This window comes from Camelina sativa, chromosome 9, assembly GCF_030686135.1.
Source record: "Camelina sativa cultivar CO46 ecotype springtype chromosome 9, ASM3068613v1".
Lineage (NCBI taxonomy): Eukaryota > Viridiplantae > Streptophyta > Magnoliopsida > Brassicales > Brassicaceae > Camelina > Camelina sativa.
In genome coordinates this window covers 36,088,008-36,109,089 of record NC_141888.1, presented here as the reverse complement: position 1 = coordinate 36,109,089, position 21,082 = coordinate 36,088,008, and the positions used below count along the sequence as shown (strand labels likewise).

The 21,082-nt window shown below is 37.9% G+C and overlaps 7 protein-coding genes across 8 annotated transcripts; 2 read left to right on the top strand and 5 right to left on the bottom strand.

Annotated features, from left to right (window-relative positions):
* Positions 1 to 972: 972 nt before the first annotated feature.
* LOC104713183 (large ribosomal subunit protein bL31c) lies at positions 973 to 1,784 on the bottom strand. The gene is made up of 2 exons (XM_010430249.3): positions 1,633 to 1,784; positions 973 to 1,535 (listed from the first exon to the last, which is right to left on the bottom strand). The coding sequence occupies exons 1-2, from the start codon at positions 1,699 to 1,701 to the stop codon at positions 1,143 to 1,145; spliced, it is 462 nt and encodes a 153-aa protein (XP_010428551.1). The 5' UTR covers positions 1,702 to 1,784; the 3' UTR covers positions 973 to 1,142.
* Positions 1,785 to 1,856: 72 nt separating this feature from the next.
* LOC104713181 (zinc finger CCCH domain-containing protein 16) lies at positions 1,857 to 4,799 on the top strand. Its single transcript, XM_010430247.3, has 12 exons — positions 1,857 to 2,047; positions 2,327 to 2,510; positions 2,630 to 2,733; positions 2,830 to 2,925; positions 3,026 to 3,119; positions 3,231 to 3,448; positions 3,556 to 3,648; positions 3,761 to 3,853; positions 3,960 to 4,045; positions 4,125 to 4,341; positions 4,448 to 4,520; positions 4,615 to 4,799. Exons 1-12 carry the CDS (start codon positions 2,010 to 2,012, stop codon positions 4,648 to 4,650), a joined length of 1,332 nt encoding a protein of 443 aa, XP_010428549.1. The 5' UTR covers positions 1,857 to 2,009; the 3' UTR covers positions 4,651 to 4,799.
* A 28-nt stretch (positions 4,800 to 4,827) lies between these two features.
* LOC104751406 (uncharacterized) lies at positions 4,828 to 5,251 on the bottom strand. The gene has a single exon (XM_010473339.3). The coding sequence runs from the start codon at positions 5,249 to 5,251 to the stop codon at positions 5,003 to 5,005; it is 249 nt and encodes an 82-aa protein (XP_010471641.2). The 3' UTR covers positions 4,828 to 5,002.
* Positions 4,982 to 7,608, top strand: LOC104713180 (ornithine transcarbamylase, chloroplastic). The gene is made up of 5 exons (XM_087463767.1): positions 4,982 to 5,666; positions 5,975 to 6,309; positions 6,537 to 6,668; positions 6,920 to 7,195; positions 7,292 to 7,608. Exons 1-5 carry the CDS (start codon positions 5,465 to 5,467, stop codon positions 7,472 to 7,474), a joined length of 1,128 nt encoding a protein of 375 aa, XP_087319893.1. The 5' UTR covers positions 4,982 to 5,464; the 3' UTR covers positions 7,475 to 7,608.
* A 275-nt stretch (positions 7,609 to 7,883) lies between these two features.
* Positions 7,884 to 13,505, bottom strand: LOC104713179 (auxilin-like protein 1). Of its 2 annotated transcripts, none has more exons than XM_010430244.3 (8): positions 12,851 to 13,505; positions 9,192 to 12,690; positions 9,052 to 9,103; positions 8,900 to 8,967; positions 8,752 to 8,817; positions 8,563 to 8,652; positions 8,296 to 8,472; positions 7,884 to 8,192 (listed from the first exon to the last, which is right to left on the bottom strand). In XM_010430244.3, exons 1-8 carry the CDS (start codon positions 13,225 to 13,227, stop codon positions 8,157 to 8,159), a joined length of 4,365 nt encoding a protein of 1,454 aa, XP_010428546.2. In that variant the 5' UTR covers positions 13,228 to 13,505; the 3' UTR covers positions 7,884 to 8,156. The 2 variants fall into 2 exon arrangements, with proteins under 2 accessions (XP_010428546.2, XP_010428547.2); XM_010430245.3 differs by having other exon boundaries at positions 9,052 to 9,100.
* A 3,053-nt stretch (positions 13,506 to 16,558) lies between these two features.
* Positions 16,559 to 18,382, bottom strand: LOC104713178 (isoflavone reductase homolog P3). The gene is made up of 5 exons (XM_010430243.2): positions 18,007 to 18,382; positions 17,790 to 17,924; positions 17,365 to 17,650; positions 17,066 to 17,269; positions 16,559 to 16,943 (listed from the first exon to the last, which is right to left on the bottom strand). The coding sequence occupies exons 1-5, from the start codon at positions 18,190 to 18,192 to the stop codon at positions 16,786 to 16,788; spliced, it is 969 nt and encodes a 322-aa protein (XP_010428545.1). The 5' UTR covers positions 18,193 to 18,382; the 3' UTR covers positions 16,559 to 16,785.
* A 902-nt stretch (positions 18,383 to 19,284) lies between these two features.
* On the bottom strand, positions 19,285 to 20,857 carry LOC104713177 (isoflavone reductase homolog P3-like). Its single transcript, XM_010430242.3, has 5 exons — positions 20,599 to 20,857; positions 20,384 to 20,518; positions 19,980 to 20,265; positions 19,685 to 19,886; positions 19,285 to 19,569 (listed from the first exon to the last, which is right to left on the bottom strand). The coding sequence occupies exons 1-5, from the start codon at positions 20,782 to 20,784 to the stop codon at positions 19,410 to 19,412; spliced, it is 969 nt and encodes a 322-aa protein (XP_010428544.1). The 5' UTR covers positions 20,785 to 20,857; the 3' UTR covers positions 19,285 to 19,409.
* Between the last annotated feature and the right edge of the window lie 225 nt (positions 20,858 to 21,082).

Sequence of the window (21,082 nt, the reverse complement as noted above, 5' to 3'; positions counted from 1 at the left end):
TCAAATACCTTCTTTTAGTGTGTGTGTGTGTGTGTATCTACCAGTTTTGAGCTTTAAGATAATTTACGTCTCCGGATCACACAACATTGTCAATTTAAAAGGGATCTACAACTTCAACATACGAATTACTAGTTACATAGTGTTTGTATATGAGCATAGTTTAGTTCCTGGTTAGGATTGATCCCACATTGTTTGACGTGAGCCACCTCCAATTTTATTAAGTCATTACAATTTTTGACTCGGTCTCAGTTTGATTTGGTCTCACTTTTCCCCTATAGGCTATAACGATGTAACTTGTAAGTACATCCCTTACCCAAACTGCTTAGAAACACACAATTTCATGGTGAGGTTAATTGGGCCGCTTCTTCCTTTCACACAGTTCTTAATATAACCGATTAAAAGCCCACGTGTTTTTCTTTCAAACTTGAATGAACTTAGTCACACCGATACAGTATTAGCAACACCCCTCAAAAGAGTAGTTGTGCAAATCTTCAAGTGCCAATATATGTCTTTTATATCCCCAAGTAAACCTTATTCCTAACCTACGGTATGGCCATACTCCAAGATTGTGCTCTGCTTACTATTAGTAAGACCACTGCATCACAGTACATGTTCTGCCTGATAACTTCAGCAGACACTTGCATAGACTATGACCCATGTTCAACAAGCCGTAAATCTAATTGAAAAAACGATCTCAAGCAACTAAATCAACACAACACTTACACATAAACACCGATTTGACACACTAGTCATAAAGTTCATGCCATAACTTTCCAACAAACTGTGGCAAAAGCCTCATCCTTTCTTTTATTTGCAAGAACACAAGAATCAAAGGATCATTTGCTATGTTTCTCTAGCCATCTAAAACTAATGTCAAACTCAAGAATCACAAGCTAAAAGCTTTTATCCTTCAGCTGTCCACTACTTGTAAGTTGTAACATTGCTCTGAGATCACTAAATCACACATAGAGATAGCAAAGTTCCAGATTTCATCCTCACTCTCGAATTACACATAAACAAGACATAAATCAAATTGCAATTCAGAAGAGCATTAACATAAACAATTTAACAGCCTAAGCAAGTATCAAATTCAAAGGCATAAGTTTTTTTTAACCAAAGAGAAACAAAAGTAACTTATCTCATCATTTCTTCTTGCCTTTGCCAGGACCTTTACCTTTCTTAGTAGGCATAACAATCTCACCTTTAAGAACAGGAATCTCCATAATCTCAGAAAGCCCAGCGAACCTCTTACGAAACTTCTCAACTTGATCAGCATCAACCATCAAAGCCGAGCGGTTCCCGAGGTAAAAAGGATGGTTACCTGACCAAACATCAACCACATACTCTTTCTTAGTTCCTCCAGTCGTCATCACCAGCTCTCCGTTACAGTAAACTTTGGCGTCTTCGTGGAACTCTGGATGCAAATCTTTCTTACGACATGTTATTTGAACCACCGGCGTATTGCTGCTGCTGCTGCTTCTCGCCGATTGTTTCCCTTTTCCTTTCCCGCCGCCAAACAATGCCGCCATAGCCGGCTAATTTTGAAAAAAAAACCCCAAAATAATAAATTTAGTGATTTTTGAGGGAAAGGAAGAAGAGGAAGAAGGATGAGGATCAATAATGGAGCTTTACCTTTCTCAATTCCATAGAAGGAACACATGGATTGATTTGAAGAAACGAGTTCGGGAGAGAAACCGCCATTTTCGCCTTCAGAGCTTACCTTACTACTCTTTTTCCTGGTGTAGAAGAAACGATTAAGTTAACGATGATGGATAAGAGAAAGATGAAGTTTTGTGGATTTACGTGTATGCCCCTGAATACCTCAATGTTATTAAGGGTAATAACGTAATTTACATAGGCCTTTTTTTTTTTTTTTTTTTCCTGGTGTTACTCTTCGTCGTCGATCTAACGCTTCCTTCTTCTTCTTTTTTTCTTAAAGAAGCAAAATCATATATACACTGCATATGGTAGTCATTCACACAGTTGAAGGTTTATAGAAGGCAGCGAGAATGAGAAAGGAACTCTGCAGAAACTTTCAGCGTGGCAGGTTAATTTCTCTTTTCATCTTCTTCTTCTTCATCTGTTCTAGGTTGTTTTGACTCAGTTTGGTGCTTGTGTGTTGTTGTTTATTTAGAGTTTTCGATTATAGAAAAATTAGGTTACTTGTTGTGTATTCTGGGGTTTTAATTTGTTGTGCGTGACGGAAGTAATGTGTATAATCGATGTTTCTTGACTTTGATCGTTACTAGTGGCGGTTCTTTTAAGTGTTAGTAGATACCTAATTTTTTGGATTCTCATTGTTTTCGTTGGGTGTTGTTTCTTGCAGTTGTAGGTATGGGGAAAATTGTAAATTTCTTCATCCACAACAGGCTAAACCAAATAATCCCTTTGGCTTTGGTTCACAACAACAACCACAACAACAACAGCAGCAGCAACAAAAGAGTTCTAACCCTTTTGGATTTGGTGTACAAAGTGGTGGTGGTGGTTCCAGCAGACCCAATCAGTTCCAGGTTTTTTCCTCTTTTAAGATGCAATTACCGTTCTTATTTATGGATGAGAAACAATGGTGCCTTTTCCTGCTGTTGAATGAATTGGTGGTGATATGATGATGCTTTTTTTGCAAACTCAGCCTTTCGAGAATACATGGTCACGGACGGGTTCTACACCTAATGCTGCTGGTGGTGCTTCTGCGCAGCAGACTGGTGGTAAACAGACGCAGTCTGCAGACCATAAGTGAGTATATGCTTCTTCTATATGTATATCATACAGTTTTGCCGTTTGTTTCTTTGGAAGTTTACTGATTCTGTCTTTGGTTACTATGCAAAAAAGATGCACAGATCCTGCTGCGTGTAAGCGGGTAATGCAAGATGATTTTAAGAATGAGAGACCTATGTGGAAACTCACATGCTATGGCCACTGGAAATAGTATGTGTATTGCTTCACATTTTGTTCAGTATCCTTGATCTTTATCCATTCTTTATAACGTGTCTGATCTTTTCTATCTTCTATTTTTGGTTTCTTCTAGTTTTCCATGTGACGTTACTGGTGATATCAGCTATGAAGAGCTACGTGCAATGGCATACGACGAAGCTAAACGAGGAATACCTCTACAGTCTATTGTGAGATTAACTTTTCTTATGTTTGTTTTACTTTACACTAGTTTCCCTTTCATACTCATGAGACATAAGTTGATTTTCTCTTTCCCTGACTTATAATGGTGCATTATATAGGTTGAGAGGGAGAGAAATTTGCAAAACTCCAAAATAGCTGAGTTTGAAAACTTTCTGCGGAATCCGTACAAAGGCTCTGTTACCGCCAACCAAAGCCCGTTTGCTTCACCCACTCCTAGTATATTCCCACCAACCAATCAGATCAATTCTTCTCCTCCAGCATTCTCTGGCTTTAATCAACAACCTGCATTCCCAAATACCAATGCTGGTGGACTCAGGTATCAACTTTTCTTGGATTTCTCCGTTTTTTCTTTTTTCATATATTCCAATAAGTTTGTGTTGCCTTCATAAATTAACTCTTGTTTTCCCTTGTTCCTTGACATAGTTCATCTGGACCTCTGAATGCCTTTGCAAGCTTCAGTCACCAGTCAAATAATCAACAAACTACATTTCCCAATACCAATGCTGGTGGAGTCAGGTACCAATTTTTGTGGGCTTTCTCCGTATTCCATATTCCTGACAAGTTTGTGTTACCTTTATAAAACTCTTTGTTTCCATATTTCTCTTTGGCCAACTACTCCTCTGCACAGTTCATCTGGACCTCCAAATCTCTTTGCAAGCTTTAATCAACAACCGAACAATCAACAAGCTGCATTCCCAAATACCAATGCTGGTGGAGTCAGGTATCAACTTTTGTGCGCTTTCTCCATTTTCAAATTCCAGTAAAGTGGTGCTTCCATAAACTCTCTGTTTCCATATTTCTCTCTGGCCAATGGTTCCTCTACATAGTTCATCTGGACCTTCGAATGCCTTTGCAAGCTTTAATAAACAACCAAATGCTTTCAGCGTCAATACACCTCAACCTGTTCCTTCAGGTACTACTTCAAGTGTTAAACTTTTCTCAGAGGCCACGACTCCCCATCATTTAAAACCTCTTTTGCAAATGATTTACAGGTCCCTCTGGTTTTCAAACCCAACCATCAGTAGCATTCAAACCAGCGTCATTTGGACCTGGACCCGGACTCGCCACAACTCCACAAAACAATAACATCTTTGGTCGACAAACTCCAACGCCGGCTCCCAACAATTCCCAGAACAATGCATTTAACTTCAATGTCCCTGTTGCATCTTTCACTGCTCCTTCTGTAGACACAACAAATACATCCTCCGGGTAAGTCCCCCATTCTAATTCCATGTTGTTGAACATGTCGACAAATCGATCATCGACAGCATACTATGATGTTTCATACGTTTCTAACTTGAATCATTTGCGGCAGAACTGAGCTGCAAATACAAGGTGATCCTGTTGATAGTAGTATATGGTTAAAGGAGAAATGGAATCCAGGGGAGGTAAATTGCTCAAAACTTTTTTAAGTTGATTACAAAATTTAATTGCCATAACTATATAATCTTTAAGGTTATTTTGTTGCTTTTTTGAATGCAGATTCCAGAACAAGCCCCGCCAGATGCCTTTGTTTAAACAAAATATGAAATGAGACATTGAATCAGTGTTGAAATAGTTAGTTTTACATATAGGCAAGCGTTGTAAACATGGCGCAGAAAACGCCTTGTGATCATTTTACATTTGTGTAAAGATTTTATGAACCAAGTTAGACCAGTTCAACTCCACCAATGTTAGTTTCTCCGCAACATCATAAATTTGAACTTTGTTTCAAAACAATAACTTCAAGGTATCAAACTATAAAAACCATATCTTTCTCACAAGTGACATCTTTTTTTTTTTTTGTTAAAGAAGTGACATCTTTAGCTTACATACCCAAAATTTTGAAAGCTTACTTAAATTTTTCTCATTACAAAAACTAACCAAAACGTCAAGCATCAATCTCCTTGGATTTCCTCTTCTTCTTTCTCTTCCTCTCTCCATCACTCTTCCTCTTCTTCGATTTTATATCCCTGTGGATGCTCTTTAATTCGGTGAAGGCACCGGAGGCTCGTCGTAGATACGCGCTTACGTCTCGAGAGGCGCCATTGTCGGAGGAAACGAATCCAGAGAGAAGCGTAGCTGCCTTAGACAGAGAGATTGGCTCTGAACAGTTAATTCTTCCGGTGACCGTCTTCATCGGAACAACAAGCTCGTAGAACAAACAAACGATGGTCGCGCCTCTAACTCAAATTAGGGCAAGTTACAAAAAAAAAAAAAAAACGTATTAGTAGAACTGAAATGGGCCTACACAAGGCCCAATAACAAAAATGCCACCGGAGGTGTCTAAAGGTCAAAAGATGTATGTAGTGACAGTCACAGAGACAGAAGAAGCTCTCTCGATTAAAAGACGATGGCGGCTATGGCTTCTCACGTTTCGACGGCTCGATCACCTTCTCTTTTCTTCTCCTCCTCCTCTTCATCCTCCTTCGTCCCCGGTACTGCTCTCCGCAGATTCTCCGCCGTTTCATTCGCTTCTCCGGCCCTCCCTCGCCTTCGTGTTTCCTGTCAAGCCTCCTCCGTCACTTCGCCTTCTTCTACTTCCGATGTCAAAGGTTTGGTTTTTAATGGTTCAATCCCCACCATTTCTTCATCATTCCTTATTTTTGGTTTTTGGTCTGAGGAAGATTTGCATGTTGGTATTAGGTTCTGATTTTATCATTCGAAAAATGAGATAATGTGACTCCTTTAATGGTCTCTGTTGATTGATTCACTACGCAAGTTTGATACTTTTTTTGCTGATTTCGTCTATAGATTCATATCCTCACGATTCTGAGATGTATCATAGCATAATGTCTTGATCATCTGGTGAAAATGATTAACTAAAAACCCTATTTTTGCTGCTTGTTTTGTGTGTTTGCAGGAAAGTCTGACCTGAAAGACTTTTTGGCGACTGATGATTTTGACACAGCGACCATAAAATTGATTTTAGACAAGGCTTCAGAGGTTAAGGCCCTTTTGAAATCAGGGGAGAGAAATTATCTACCTTTTAAAGGGAAGTCTATGTCTATGATCTTTGCAAAACCATCCATGAGGACTAGGGTTTCCTTTGAGACTGGTTTTTTCTTGCTTGGTGGCCATGCGGTGTATCTAGGTCCCAATGACATTCAGATGGGTAAGCGGGAGGAAACTCGTGATGTTGCTCGTGTTCTCTCACGCTATAATGACATCATTATGGCTCGTGTGTTTGCTCATCAGGTATGCTGGTGAGTTGTTTGATTGATTGATAAAAAATTTACAAGATGGAACATTAGAAGCATACATATGGCTTGTTCTAATTTCAGAAAGATAAATGCATTTGTATGTTTGTTTTGGTGTCTTGTTAGTGGCATTAGTATCCATTTTTCAACTGATATGCTTGAGTTTGCACTTCTTTCTAATCTCAGAAAGCTGAATGACCAAACTTAAATCCACTTCTATTGCAGGACATTCTTGATCTGGCTAACTATTCGAGTGTACCAGTTGTCAATGGTCTGACAGATCATAACCATCCTTGCCAAATCATGGCTGATGCCCTCACAATGATTGAGCATATTGGTCAAGTGGAAGGGACAAAGGTTAGTTAACTATTTCGCCTGCTGCTGTAGATGCAAGTTACATTTATACATACACCTTACTTATAACATGGGAAACTGAAACAAACCCAAGATTAGTGCATGAAATCTTGACATCCAAGATTATCTATGTCAAAGCACACAACTAGTGTAGACATGTATGATGATCTCATCGCATATTCTATATGTTGCATACATATAAACTCATATATAAAAAACGCGAAATATACTAACAATGATTCAATTAACTCCAGGTTGTGTATGTTGGAGATGGGAACAATATGGTACACTCATGGTTGGAATTGGCATCCGTTATTCCTTTTCATTTTGTCTGCGCTTGCCCAAAAGGGTTTGAACCAGACAAAGAAAGAGTTTTGAAGGCACAACAAGCTGGATTAAGTAAGATAGAGATCACCAATGATCCTAAAGAAGCTGTCATAGGAGCTGATGTTGTGTACTCAGACGTATGGGCCAGTATGGGGCAAAAGGATGAAGCCGAATCTCGCCGTAAAGCATTCCAGGGATTCCAGGTAACATATAAGTCATATCTGGCTTACTTTTGGTAAAATGTTTGGTCGCTTAGTAAAGTAAACTGATTCACGCTTACATGTTATGTTCAATTGCAGGTGGATGAAGCTCTAATGAAGTTAGCTGGACAGAAAGCCTATTTCATGCATTGTTTACCTGCAGAAAGAGGAGTCGAGGTGACCAATGGAGTCGTGGAGGCTCCTTATTCCATTGTCTTCCCACAGGCAGAGAATCGCATGCATGCCCAAAATGCTATAATGCTTCATTTGCTCGGCTTTTAAAACCCCCTGTTATCTTAGTTCTCTCATGCGGCTTGTTGGTGTACCACATTGACTTAATAATGTACTACTTATTAACTTGATGAATAATATTGTGGCTTATTTAGCTGAGAATATGAATAAGCCTATTTTTATCATTGTACGGCAGTTTCTTCAATTTCTTTTTCCTAATGGTGTTGGCTTAGCTCATTAGCTGTCCCAAATCAATCAAATGAATCAAGTCAGTGATTTGATCAATGATGAGAGAGAGAGAGAGAATGTCTTTGGTGAGTAGGTAAGTCCTACATTACATTATTAGTTACGTCATTCTCTTGGGAGGATGTCTATATAACATGAGACAAGGTTGTGTTGAAACTTGAAAGTAGAGAAAGATCTTAATGGTGGAGCTTAGTGGAGTCATTCCGACAATAGATTTTGGAAGAGGCTTCTGATAAGATTTTGAATCGGAAAATCCGTGAAGCGGGTGAGAGATGGTTTTTACATGAATGAGCTTCTTTTATATATAATGACCCATGGATGTAAATATTTATAACTGGTTATTACATCTCTAGATCTGTCTTCATCCCATACCATAGCAGCTTATCCTGTACTTTTTTTAACTTAGGTTCGGGCTGATTGGTTCTGATTTGCAGGGTGACTTCTGATAATAGGGTAAAGGAAGATCCAAAGTTTCACACCATCTTACTTATCGTTCGTCTGCACCAAATTTGTTCCATGCTTCCTGTAGGATCAGAAAGAAGCTGGTTAGAGACTGATTTGCAGATGGAGGTAACTCAATCAAGTGGAGTTGATTTTATATTGATAGGTTAGAGAGAGAGAGAAACCTTGAGAAGGTCAAAAACTTTCTCGCAAATGTACATCTGCTGTGTAGATGCGCCACGTTGTTGAAGCTTGTCAGGATGAACGTAAAGAGTTGCCTTTCGGTAGGCTTTTCTCACGGAAGCACTTAAAACAAGATCAGTGAGAGGAATCGGTTTCCATCCACTCTCTGCTCCAAGTATCTGCAAACCACAGAACAATCGATTAAGACTGATCATCTAATCCGTTAGACAGAGTTAAGAGCTATTGTACAAATGGAGAAAACAAATTACATATTGGAGTGTTGAGAGCAACGCCCGCAAGTTGTTTTCCTTTCCACTCGACCACCGTTTGACATCAGCATCAAGACCTTCCGCAAGTTTCTGCAATTTCAACCCGAGAAGAAGAAGGCTTAATACAACCAGCAAATTCAAAGATGACATTTAAAAAAAAAAAAAAAATCTGATCATATATGTGATTACATTTCTCTCTGCCTGCTCTTTCTGGACTTTAAGATCACGAAGTTTCTTCTCTGCAAGAGCCTCTGCCTGGAATGATGACAGCACAGAAACATGTTCTAAGCAGAGATAAGAGGATTATAAGAGACAGATGAACAGCTGGTGTACATACCGCGCGATCAGATGTTCTCTGGTGTCTCTCAGATCTAGCTTTACTTCTCTGGATTGGCTCACCTTTGGCTTCATCACGCAAATCAAATGAACAAGTCAGTATATTGGTCAAACATCTTGGAAACGACTATATATATATACACAGAGACATACCAGTCTGGTTCGAAGAATTGGAAGGACCTGAACTTTTGTTCTCTGTACCCTGCTAAAGAATTTCACAAATCAAAATATTACATGAGAGCTATGAATGATAAGTTGAAAGAAGAATAAGAAAATAGGTGTCAAAAACTCACAGAAGATGAGGAGCCTCGTCTTTCACCAGAAGAGCCTAATGACTTGCTGCCGCCATAACATTTTGTTTGAGAAGAAGCAGCCTTTCCAGACAATGCTTTTTCCAGTGCACGTTCTCTGGCCTCAGAGAGTGCTCTTTCTACAGCAGCACGCTCAGATCTGAGTTTAGCTTGCATTGTAGCCTTCTCAGCTGATGACAACTTATCATTTGCCTCAACAGAAGCCTTCTCTGATCTCCTTGGAACCTCAGAAGTCCCTTTACGGTGGGCTCCTGCCTTTGCTTTCTCTATTGCAGCTTTTCCTGCTCTTTCCTTAGCATCAGCAAACGCCCTTTCGCGGGCTTCACGAATAGCTCTTTCTACCATAACTCTCTCTTTCTCTCTTTCTCTTTCCTTCTCTCTTTCCTTCTCTTTCTCTCTTGTTTCATCTTTCTTTTTCAGATGTTCCTCAACCAGCTCTGCTTCGTTCTGTGAAGCATCAGAAGCAGCATCTCCCCCTTTTTCTATAGATGATCGACAACTCTCCTCTCCCTCATTTTCTTTCGTATTTCTATCTGTTGATGTGAAAGTATTTTTGTCTCCGTTGGGCAAACAACAGGAAGACTCAGCTGCCTCCACATTGCTTCTATCTGTTTCATTCTCTTGATACTCAAACCGGTGCTCTTGTTCAGTCTTATCTTCATCATTCTCTAGGCCAAAACTTGTTTTCATGTCATCATTTTCTTCTTTGGTTTCCTCCATTTCGTCAGGCTTACATTCTGCCTGACTTACTACTCCATCCTGCATTGATCTGTCATCATCCTCTGCAACACTCCAACCACTTCGTATTGAATCAGAATCTATGTCTTCAACGTGTTCTTCTGTGCTGCTGACAGCACTGGCTTTTTCAGGGAATTGATCACTGAGATCTTGCTCAACGCCAACCTCCTCAATGTATGAATCCCCTTGTCTCATTTCAAAAGATGACCTGCTGGTGTCAGTATCTACACTACCATCGATCTTAGTTTCTTCTGCTAGTTCATGCGTTTCCTCAAATTTCTCCCCAGATATATTTGAGTCTGTTTTACTGCAATCATCATATTCATGCATTTCAGCACGAGAATCTGCATGCTCCTTTATCTCATCAAGTTCAGCAAGTCGTTGAGCCCAGCCAGCTTCTTCAGATAATTCGTGTGCATCTTCCCCTTCTTGGTCGCTAGCCATTCTATTGGCCTCTAGCTCTTCTCCTATCAGTTCACGGACCAAAGACGTTTTACCTTGCAGCTCTACCTTACCATATGTTTCTTGCGTCGACTCTTCATTTTCTCTGGTATGTGCATAGGCTTCATAATCCTTTCTTACTGTCTCCACCTCATCCTGTTCATATCTATCTGTGCCAGTCATCTGGCAGTAAGAAGTCTCTGCAGTTTCGTTTCCGTTCTCATCTCCAGCTTTGTGATGGATATCAAGATGATCCTTTACTGATTCCACTAAGCAGTAAGTTTCATCTTCTCCCTTAATATCTGCTGGCTGAAACATCTGCCTAAACATTTGTTTAAGAACGGTCCAATTTTCTTGTAATCCTGAATCATTAGCTTGTCCAGATGTACTTTCTGTTTCCTCGCTAGCATCATGAATCCATACACCCTCCTCACGGAAGGATATTTCTGTGGTTTCATTCTCCAGACCTCCTAGCCACAAGGGCCTGTTGTTTTCCTTCGGGGCCTTGATCATATTATAGACGTCTTCAGAGGTCTTCCAAACTCCTCTTCGCCTGGGAACCTTGTGCATTGTCTCTTGCACCTCATCTGTGTTTCCTGGCTCAGAAATATGTTCTCTGTTAAAAGACACCATAGTTCCAACACTATCATCGGACTGCGTTTTACTGAAAATATGATCAGGTGTTGGGATCTCTTCCACTTCCTTCACATATGTTTTGGTATCATCAGTACCAACAAAAATCTCAAGTGGCTCAAAGATTCTCTCCTTCTCACCTTCCTGATCTAGAACAGTGTAAGTTGGGTCAGGATTTTCATGCAAATCTTCTACGCCCCACTTAGATCCACCTTCAGACTCACAAGCACTTTTAACTTGCGTTCCAATTTCTACCTCCATAGTCTGAGAAGTCCCTTCTGTGAAAGCACAGATTGTAGATTCAGACTTCTCTTCAATATTAGTTTCGGTCTTACTCTCAGGTTGTTGCGGGGTCTCTTCCACTTCCCTTGAATATGTTTCCATGACTGGAATACCAGCTAGCATCTCTTGTGAGTTATTTTCCTCACCTTGAACCATTTGAGCGAGGGTAGAACTATCCTCCTCAGTAACCTTTTGCTCATCCTTTTGTGAAACCTTGCTCCCCGTGAAGGTGAAGGCCTCTACAACACACTTTATTTTACTGCCAAGCTGTCCAAATGTATAGAAGGGATTCTCAGTCAGTGGTTGCACCTCTTGTTTCGTATCAGTTTCAGGTTTGGCTGGTGCAAAGTTTTCTGGCTCCTGCTGCTTACCGTTCATAACTGATTTGAATATCTCTCCAGGTGATACCCAGTGTTTGCGACCTCTTCTTGCTTGTTCCTCTTCTAGCTTAACCACATTGTGTTCTTCTAACTCTTCCAGCTTATGGTCTGAAGTTGATTTTAAAAGTCCTTCAGGAACTTCCCACAGCTTCCGTGCTCTTTTTGCATGCTGATCCCCCTCATTTGAAAATGATTGTTCAGATGAGTTCCCCGTCTCACCAAGAATCTGAGAATTGTTGTCTCTGCTTTCCTCTGTAATTTCTTCAACTTCTTTGTCCCCTTTAATCTCGATTTTAGGGTCATCACAAGATTTCGGTTTTGCACAACTGCGAAAGCCTGACTTATTCCTTCCCATCATTTGTTTTGCAATATTCATTCTTACTTGTGCCTCTTCTATAGCCTTCTTCAATGCTGCAGAAGACTCAGCGGCAGGCGAATTTGCATCTGTTTCAGCATCAAAGTATGGAGGTGAACTTGGAGGATCATCAGCATCTTCAGTTTGTAACCTTTTCGAAACCCCAGAGTAAGAACCCAAAAATCTTTCAGAAGATCCATTTTCACCATTCAATGAATGCTGCAAGCTTGAAACTGGTTTCACATCCGGATGTTCACCATTAGAATCGGTCTTGCACGTTAACTTATCACGCGTACTACATCCATTCCGAGCAAAGACGTTCTCGAAATCAACCTCAGTTTTAGAACCCCGCTTTCTAGAAACCTTGACTTCCTCACAACTCTCATTACATGTCTTCTTACTCTCAACTAGTGGAATAATAATAGGTGGTTTACTTTCAATCTTCTGCAACGGACTCGTACTCTCAACCTGCAGTTTAGTAAGCACCTGAGCCTCCTGAGTAACATTAGTAGTAGTCCTATCCTCATTGCGCGAGACCGCCTGGTGATTTGGTATATCAGAGTGCTTCATCCTAACCATTTCAGGTGAATTTTTCCCCTCGTTGCAAACAGGAACAACAACATCAGAAGCGTTTCCACTTTTCCTACGATTCCTACACATTGGCCAAAAAAAAAAAAGTTCTCACCAACAGAGATCTAACATCAAAGTGTTCCTCTATTCAATTCAACATGTCTCCAGCAAAAACCTCAAATCACACAATCATATAGCCTTTTAAAAAAATTGAAGAACCCTAAATATATTGAAAATTTTACCTTCTCTTATTGTCAGTAACGGCGGTTTTGTAACCGGAGTTGATGATCACTTCCTTGGGAGTAAGAGAGAAATCGCAACCACCAAAGCCAACACCACCACCAAAGACGGAAGAGTAATCGAGCTTAGAACTGCGAACATCGACCTTAACTTTACCAAGGTTGAGCTCCGGTACATCCAGAAACGGAATCGAAGAGGTAGAAGGACCCGAAGCTCTGAAAATCTCGCCGTAATCAACAAGAGGAGATTTCAAATTAGACGGAGAAGCAAAAACGCCGTCGTATGCAGCATTTGCACTAAAGCTAAGGCTGCTATGGCTACGATTATTAATCTTCCTGGAGAAAGTAGTAGCAGTAGCCGGAGGCTTGTCATACTCCATTTTATTTTGCGAAGAAGAGATGGAGAAAAAGGCTTTGTTAGGGTTTTGTATTGTTCGTCTTCTTCGTTGTTTATGATTTCTTATTCTCTAATCTCTTCCTAATTTGTCCTTCTCTCTGGTTTTTTGCAGACGAAAAAATCTGCAGAGCTTTAAGAGAGAGAAGAGAAGAGTGTGAGAGAGAGAGAGAGAGAGAGAGAGAGAGAGAGAGAGAGAGCTATGAGCTGTTTATTTTTTTATGCCGAGTTATTTGGGTTTTTTTTTTAGAAACAAATTATACTATTAACTAATTCGAAAAAGCGCGTGAGCAATAATAATAATAATAATAACTGTCTGTAATTAAATAATTTAAGAAACTACTAATCGCGAGATTAATTTTGCATTGGTAGTACTACTATAGACTATAGAGTATATAAAAGCAAAATTAACGTTAATGTGTGTTGGTCAAATCTCTTTCATTTTTATGCTCTTTGTCTTTTTTAGATTATTTATTGATGATACTTTAAGCATAGACCCTATAGTTTGTTTTCTAGTTCTTTTTTTTTTTTTTTTTTTTTTTGTCTTGGTGTGATTATTTTATTTAGTGAAGTGTATAAAGGAGTAAGATAAATTGTGTTGTCAAAATCAAAAGTATTTAACACGCCAATCTCCTTCGTCTTATTTAGTTCATGTACCTTAAAAATTGTATAAACGTTTGTTGACAAACAAAAAATGTATAAAATGCCTTTTTGACAAATTAAAAGAAAAAGAAAAATGTCTAATTGCGTTCTTAAACACATGGGACTTGGCCGATTACAAAAATATTCAAATGGCTCGACTTTTTTTTTTTTTTTACTATTTTATTGCTTTATCAAAAAAATTTAAATTATATTTTTCCGAAAGACAGTTATATCCAAGCTGTTATCAACAGTGTATAAAGGACGATGAAATAATGTAAGGGTATCTTCGGAATTTTGATTAGCAATAGTAAAAAGCTATGATTCTCTCTCGACTTGTCTGGGCGACCGTTATGCATTATTATGCCTCTTGTCAAAATTTTCACCATTTTTATTTTTTAAACTTTCAAACCTAAAAATAATGTCGTTTATATATAAATAAACTCAGACAAATGTAAAACCCAAAAAAAAAAAAAAAAAAAAAAAATCTAAGTGTCATAGATGCGAATATGTTAATAATTCAAACTTTGGAAACCGGTTTGAGCCATGAGCTATATCGAATAAAAAACCTTTTTTTTTTTATTTGAAGGATCAATCACTAATTATAAACTACATAATTGTAGTTCGAAGTCGTTTGTGATTACGTATTGATAAACTACTGTTTCGGTTCTTGAAATGAACCTTCACGATTGTAATTAAACCCAACACAGTTTCCGTGAGTTTAGTTTGATGATTCATTCATACGATGTTTTCATCATCAATTTGGTTTTATACATATATAGTAACCATGCAAGAAGAAAATAACAAGAGAATTAAGGGGTGGATAACAAGTGGCGCGCGCGTTACAAAAGTGTATGTTAAGCAGTTGTATATGTCTTTATCTCGAATGATAGATCACATGATTTTTTGATACAAGACATGGATTCTTGTCACAACAATTTCCCACATATCTTTTGTTTATACTCAAATTTTTTTTTATAGCAAAAACGAAAACAAAACCAAACAGTATATTGGTCATATGACTCATAATTCATGATTTTAATTTTAGCTTCTTCCCTTGGTGGTTTTTGGGATGTGGTCCAAAACTTTAGATGAATATATATATTTGAATTATATAGCTTACTGTATTTGAATTGAATGAATACAATAATAACATATGTATTTATATGCACACGTTTGGTAGAAATGTAATGATTCACAGCATTGTAGTTGCTGGCAATCACCAAGAGCCAGAGAAGTCATGCATTTTCCGACAAAATCCATATGTTAGTATATTACTACTATCAAAATAGTATGAACCCCCAAAATATAAAATACTACTAGTAAGGAAACATAAGTCACAGATCGAATAAAAACCAAAAACGCTTTGTCATTTCCAAGATCGTTCCTGATATCACCGCTCTGAGTTTTTTAAACATTAGAAAATCCTATTGAACCTTATATGTTTATTTTCTTGTTCCCTTGATAAAATATAGAGCGCAAAATAAAAGTTAGATTGTATACCTTAAAAAATCATCGACGACCAACAAAGAAATAAACTTTAAAAAAACATCAAAGAGACACTTTGTATATATATTAATGGTCCACAAGTTAGATGAAATAAAGTATTTAGTGATCGAACACTGATAACTGATCACCTAATGATACTATTATAGCTTATAAGTGGTAGTGACAGATATAGTTGTTGGTAATGCCTTTCTCTAAACCATGCATGATTTGTATTATAATTAGGACTCTGAAAATGACATCGTAACATGGAAAAAAAAAAGGTAATAAGATTCATGTGTATGATGTTGACCGTTTTGCTCATATATAAGTACAATTTCTAACACTTAAAATCCTCAAACGCCTAATTTTATGTTCAAAGAAAAGTCATGAAATGTAAGTATATCGGAAAGCCAAAATCAAACTAATACAAGTAAAACACTCACATTGTATCTTTACAATTCAGAGAGCATATTGACAATTCCACACAAGAAAATGTAACAAAAACTCAATAAATATAGTGGTAAGATTCTGCCCCTAAATGGGTTGTCCACATACTCTTTGATGAGTTTCGCTTAAGACAACTAAGAGTTGGCGACACACAAAAAAAATGATGGTAAGCTTTTGGGCAATTGAGATCTAACTATACAAATCTAGGTTCAGTTACTTTTATAGCTTTATAGAAGAAGAAGAAAAAAGTAAATCGATGGCTAGCCATACGATCGAGAATCTAATTATGTCAGTCAATGCACAAAAAAATGGAGCCCACGATACATACACATACTAGTGTCATTATTTTCGTCCCTTTGTAATAAATAAAATGTATTTCATGCTTTTTGATAGACCATGGCATCATGGAAACCTAATCTAACATGGCCTTTACAAGGTTTTATAAGCTTTAAAGTGGTTTCAGTTGCCTTTTTTTTTTTTTTTTGGCCAAAAGTAGTCTATGAGAGAATCTCTTAGCCATATGCTTTGCATATTCACGACCCAACCACATGCTTGCCTACTTCTGTATTCATTTATTTTTACTAGATAAAAATCACACATTGTCTCGGGCCCAGTAAGGACCCAAATTGAAAATCTCTAACTCACAAAGAAGGTTATAGCATAAGTTTAACGTTGTCGTATGATTTTAAACAATTCTGACTCTGAAACTCTTGATTTTTATATCATACTAATGGATGAAAGGATTTGTGGATTTCAAACAAGGTTGATGAATTGTACATTATTCAATTTTGAGTACAACATTTGCTTGGTTTCACAGAACTTTACATTTGGCTTTATTTAATCTCACGCGCACACTCACACACACACATTCTTAAACTATACACTACAAGAATCATTCATTCATTATTATCGTTACAACTATGTTACTTGCGTAATCGTAGCGGTGATTCAGTGCTTTTATGAAATCTTCTCAAGTGAATTGATTGAGATACTCATCGACAGTGGTGTACTTGACATCAGGGTAAAGCTCAGTGGCTTCCACACCGAACAAAGTATCTTTGGTGAAACTGGTCTGATCTCCCTTCACAAACACCGCGTGGTTTATCGACTTAAAAACATCGACGGGAACTGGAGATTACACACACACACACACACACACACACAAAAGAAAAAAAGGAAAAAATATCTTTTCATTCAGAAAATGGAAAAAAGTGATCAATTAAAAAACATAAGGATTTTGATTTCTATACCTTGGATGCTTTTAAGGATTTCTTCTTCGGATATGTGTGTCTTCTCAAGAGACTTGCCAATCTTTTTCTCCCACAAGGTTACCATTTCATTCATTGATAAAGTGTTCCTAGGTGATTTAATGTAAAGGGTCTTGTTCAGAGTCCTTGGATCATCCACTGTCCTGATTGTGTAAGCAGCAGTATCTTCCTCTTTGTTTATCACAACTGCAAAAACAATCTAAAACTTAGTTATATAATAAATCTTTTTTTTTTTTTTGGTTGAAAAATTCTACTTTCTATTACATTAAAAATTTCTCAACCTTTGGCATTTCCATCGCCTAAAATAGTAACTTTGTCTATCGGAGGAACATTTCCGTCGCCAAAAATGATGACTTTGTCTCTAGTAGGAGAAATTAGACCAGGCTCGAACTGAGCTAACGTACGCAAGTATAAACCGGCACAGCAATCGCTAACAACGTAAGTGTATGGTATTCCTTCAGCCTCTATGGCTTTCCTAATCTGTAACTTCCTTGCAAAAAATGATCTTGCCGGCTCAACCGCACTTGTCCTCTCCACGTCTGTCCCGAATTCAGCCGGCAAGAATCTCTGAAAACAACAATTACAAATCTTGTAGAACACTACGAGCAATGTGCTATATGATTTTTCTCATAACTATACATTTTAATTAGATCATATGCTAATAAGATTTCCATTTATAAGTAATGAGTTTGGAACAAATTAATACCTTGACGTTACCGGCTTCTTTAATGGCGGAAATGATCTTGGTTTGATCCAAGACTTGCTTGTGCCCGATGGTTGATATCACCACATCGACCTGTTTGATGGCCTTCACTAAGCTTTCATGATCATTCAACTCTCCCTGACCAAGTTAGATAACTAATTAAGGTTATGGTTATGTATTTGTATGTAACACATGTTAGAGAATGATAGTTCATGCATACGTGTAGTATTGTGACGCCGAGATCTTTGAAGCACTGGACGGTTTTGCCCTTGACAGGATCGGAGAGAGACGCTTCTCGGACAAGAGCGAACGTTGGGTTACCGGCTTTAGCGCTAGCTTCAACGATGAATTCTCCCATGTAACCAGTCCCTCCGATCACCAGAATCTTGCTTTTCTCCGTAGCCATGTTTCAAACGTGGTAGTGACTAATGAGTGCGTCTTATTTGAATAATGATGCTGTGGAATTTGCGTGAAGCACTTTGGCGTTGACACAGGACCATTTATGGACACTATTTAGTGGGTCGACTACGACAATACCCTCACCCAGCACCATTTGTTTTTCGATTACGACTCCCGACTTTACAAAAACAACGAATGTCGTCTTTAAAATCCTAAACCTATATATGTCTAATAAAAAATAATATCTCTTTCTTTGTCCCAACATCTTACGTTAGTCCCATCCATTTCTTCCACATCCTACGACTCCCTTCCTCACAATCTCACCAGAAGAACATAATGGGAAAAAAACATAGCGGGACAAAAGAACATAGTGGGAAAATATATAGTACTTCCGTAGTTTTGCGGTTTTAGACCAAAACTAATAATAATTTTGTAAAAAATTTTGATATTACGGGAAATAATAATGTCACAAATTTTACGGTGTTAGACGGAAAATGTAATCTGCCAACTTTTTTGATTTGTTTACCGAGAAATGTAATTCCACAGTTTTATTATTTTGGAGAAATTCGTAATTTTTTTTTTTGTTTTGAAGGCTAATGTTTTGCAAATTAGGTGAGATTATAAATTTTCAAAAACCGTGAATTATATATTTTTCTTTAACTGGAAAATTATGAACTTATTTTTTGTGAAAACCTCAAAACATATGGAATTACGTTTTTCCGTTGAAACCACCAAATTTTAAAATTATGAGAAAAAAACTCGATTTTTTTTGTGAAATTTCAAAGCAGAGGGACAATGGATGTTAAGGGAATGAGTTGGACCCACGTGAGATGTTGAGGTATATTTTTCTCTAATATTTTGTATCTTATAAGAGATAATAGGCTAAGAGTATTTTAGGTTTTTTAAAAAAGTTTTTTTTTTGTAAAATTTGCATATGAAACGGGTAACGTTTTTGTAGATTTCAAGCAAGCTTAGTTGAAGATGTACCCCTTTTTTTCTGGTCAAAGAAGTTGAAGATATACCTTACGTTCTAATTGACACAAGAGTGCAATATTAGCTTAGTTTCACAAAACTTCACATTTGGCTTAATTCAATCTCACACGCACACACACACACATTCTTAAATTATATAACTACAAGAATCATTCATAATTATTGTTACAACTATATGTTACTTGCGTTGCGTAATCGTAACGGTGAATTCAGTGCTTTAATGAAATCTTCTCAAGTGAATTGATTGAGATACTCATCGACAGTGGTGTACTTCACATCAGGGTAAAGCTCAGAGGCTTCCACACCGAACGAAGGCTCTATAGTGAAACGGGTCTGATCTCCCTTCACAAACATGGAGTGGTTTATCGACTTAAAAACATGGATGGGAACTGGACATTACGCAAAAAGAAGAAATCTTTTTATTTAGGAATGAAAAAAAAAAACGGATGATAAAGAATCTATAAACCTCTCCTTGTGAATCATGCTCGGATTAGAATTTCTAATCTTGGATGCTTTTAAGGATTCGTTCTTCTGATACGTGAGTCTTCTCAAGAGACTTGCCTATCTTTTTCTCCCACAAGGTTACCATTTCATTCATTGATAAAGTGTTCTTTGGAGGCTTAATGTAGAGTGTTTTGTTCAGAGTCCTTGGATCATCCACTGTCCTGATGGTGTAAGCAGCAGTATCTTCCTCTTTGTTGATCACAACTGCAAAATTCGATCCAAAACATGTTATATAAAAATCTTGTTTCTAAATTATATATACAGTACTTTCTGTTACATTATAAAATTCTTCTCAACCTTTGGCATTTCCATCGCCTAAAATGGTGACTTTATCTCTAGGAGGAACATTTTCGTCGCCAAAAATGATGACTTTGTCTCTAGTAGGAGAAATGAGACTAGGCTCGAACTGAGCTAACGTACGCAAGTATAAACCAGCACAGCAATTGCTAACAACGTAAGTGTATGGTATTTCTTCGGCCTCTATAGCTTTTCTGATCTGTACCTTCCCTGCAAAAAATGATTTTGCCGGCTCAACTACACTTGTCCTCTCCACGTCTATCCCAAACTCAGCCGGCAAGAATCTCTGAAAAACAACGATTACAAATCTAGTAATTATAAGAAACTATGTGCAATAAGATTTTTCTCATAACTATACATTTTCATTAGATATATATCAAATGCTAATCGAATCAAATACCGACCTTGACGTTACCGGCTTCTTTAATGGCGGAAATGATTTTGGTTTGATCTAAGACTTGCTTGTGCCCGATGGTTGATATTACCACATCGACCTGTTTGATGGCCTTCACTAAGCTTTCATGATCATTCAAATCCCCCTGACCAAGTTACATAATAAAGGTTTATGGTTATGAATTTTGTAAACATGTTAGAAAGTGATACTTTCATGCATAAGTACGTGTAGTATTGTGACACCGAGATCTTTGAACCACTGGACGGTTTTGCCCTTGACCGGATCAGAGAGAGAGGCTTCTCGGACAAGAGTGAATGTTGGGTTACCGGCTTTAGCGCTAGTTTCAACGATGAATTCTCCCATGTAACCAGTCCCTCCGATCACCAGAATCTTGCTTTTACCCGTAGCCATGTATCAAACGTGGTAATGACTAAATGAATGCGTAGGTATACTACTTGAATAAACGATGCTGTGGAATTTGAGTGAAGGCGTTGACTCACAGGGCCATTATTTTATAGACGGTATTTGGTGGGTTGATTTACGACAATACCCTCACTCAGCACACAATTTGTAATCCCACATGTTGAACGTGTTAATGCTCCTAAAATACAAATTATATACGAATTCTAGAACCGACCATATCCACAATATAGACCAAAGGGGGCGTGTCCCTGGCGACGAACACATCAAAACATTTACGTACATGCAG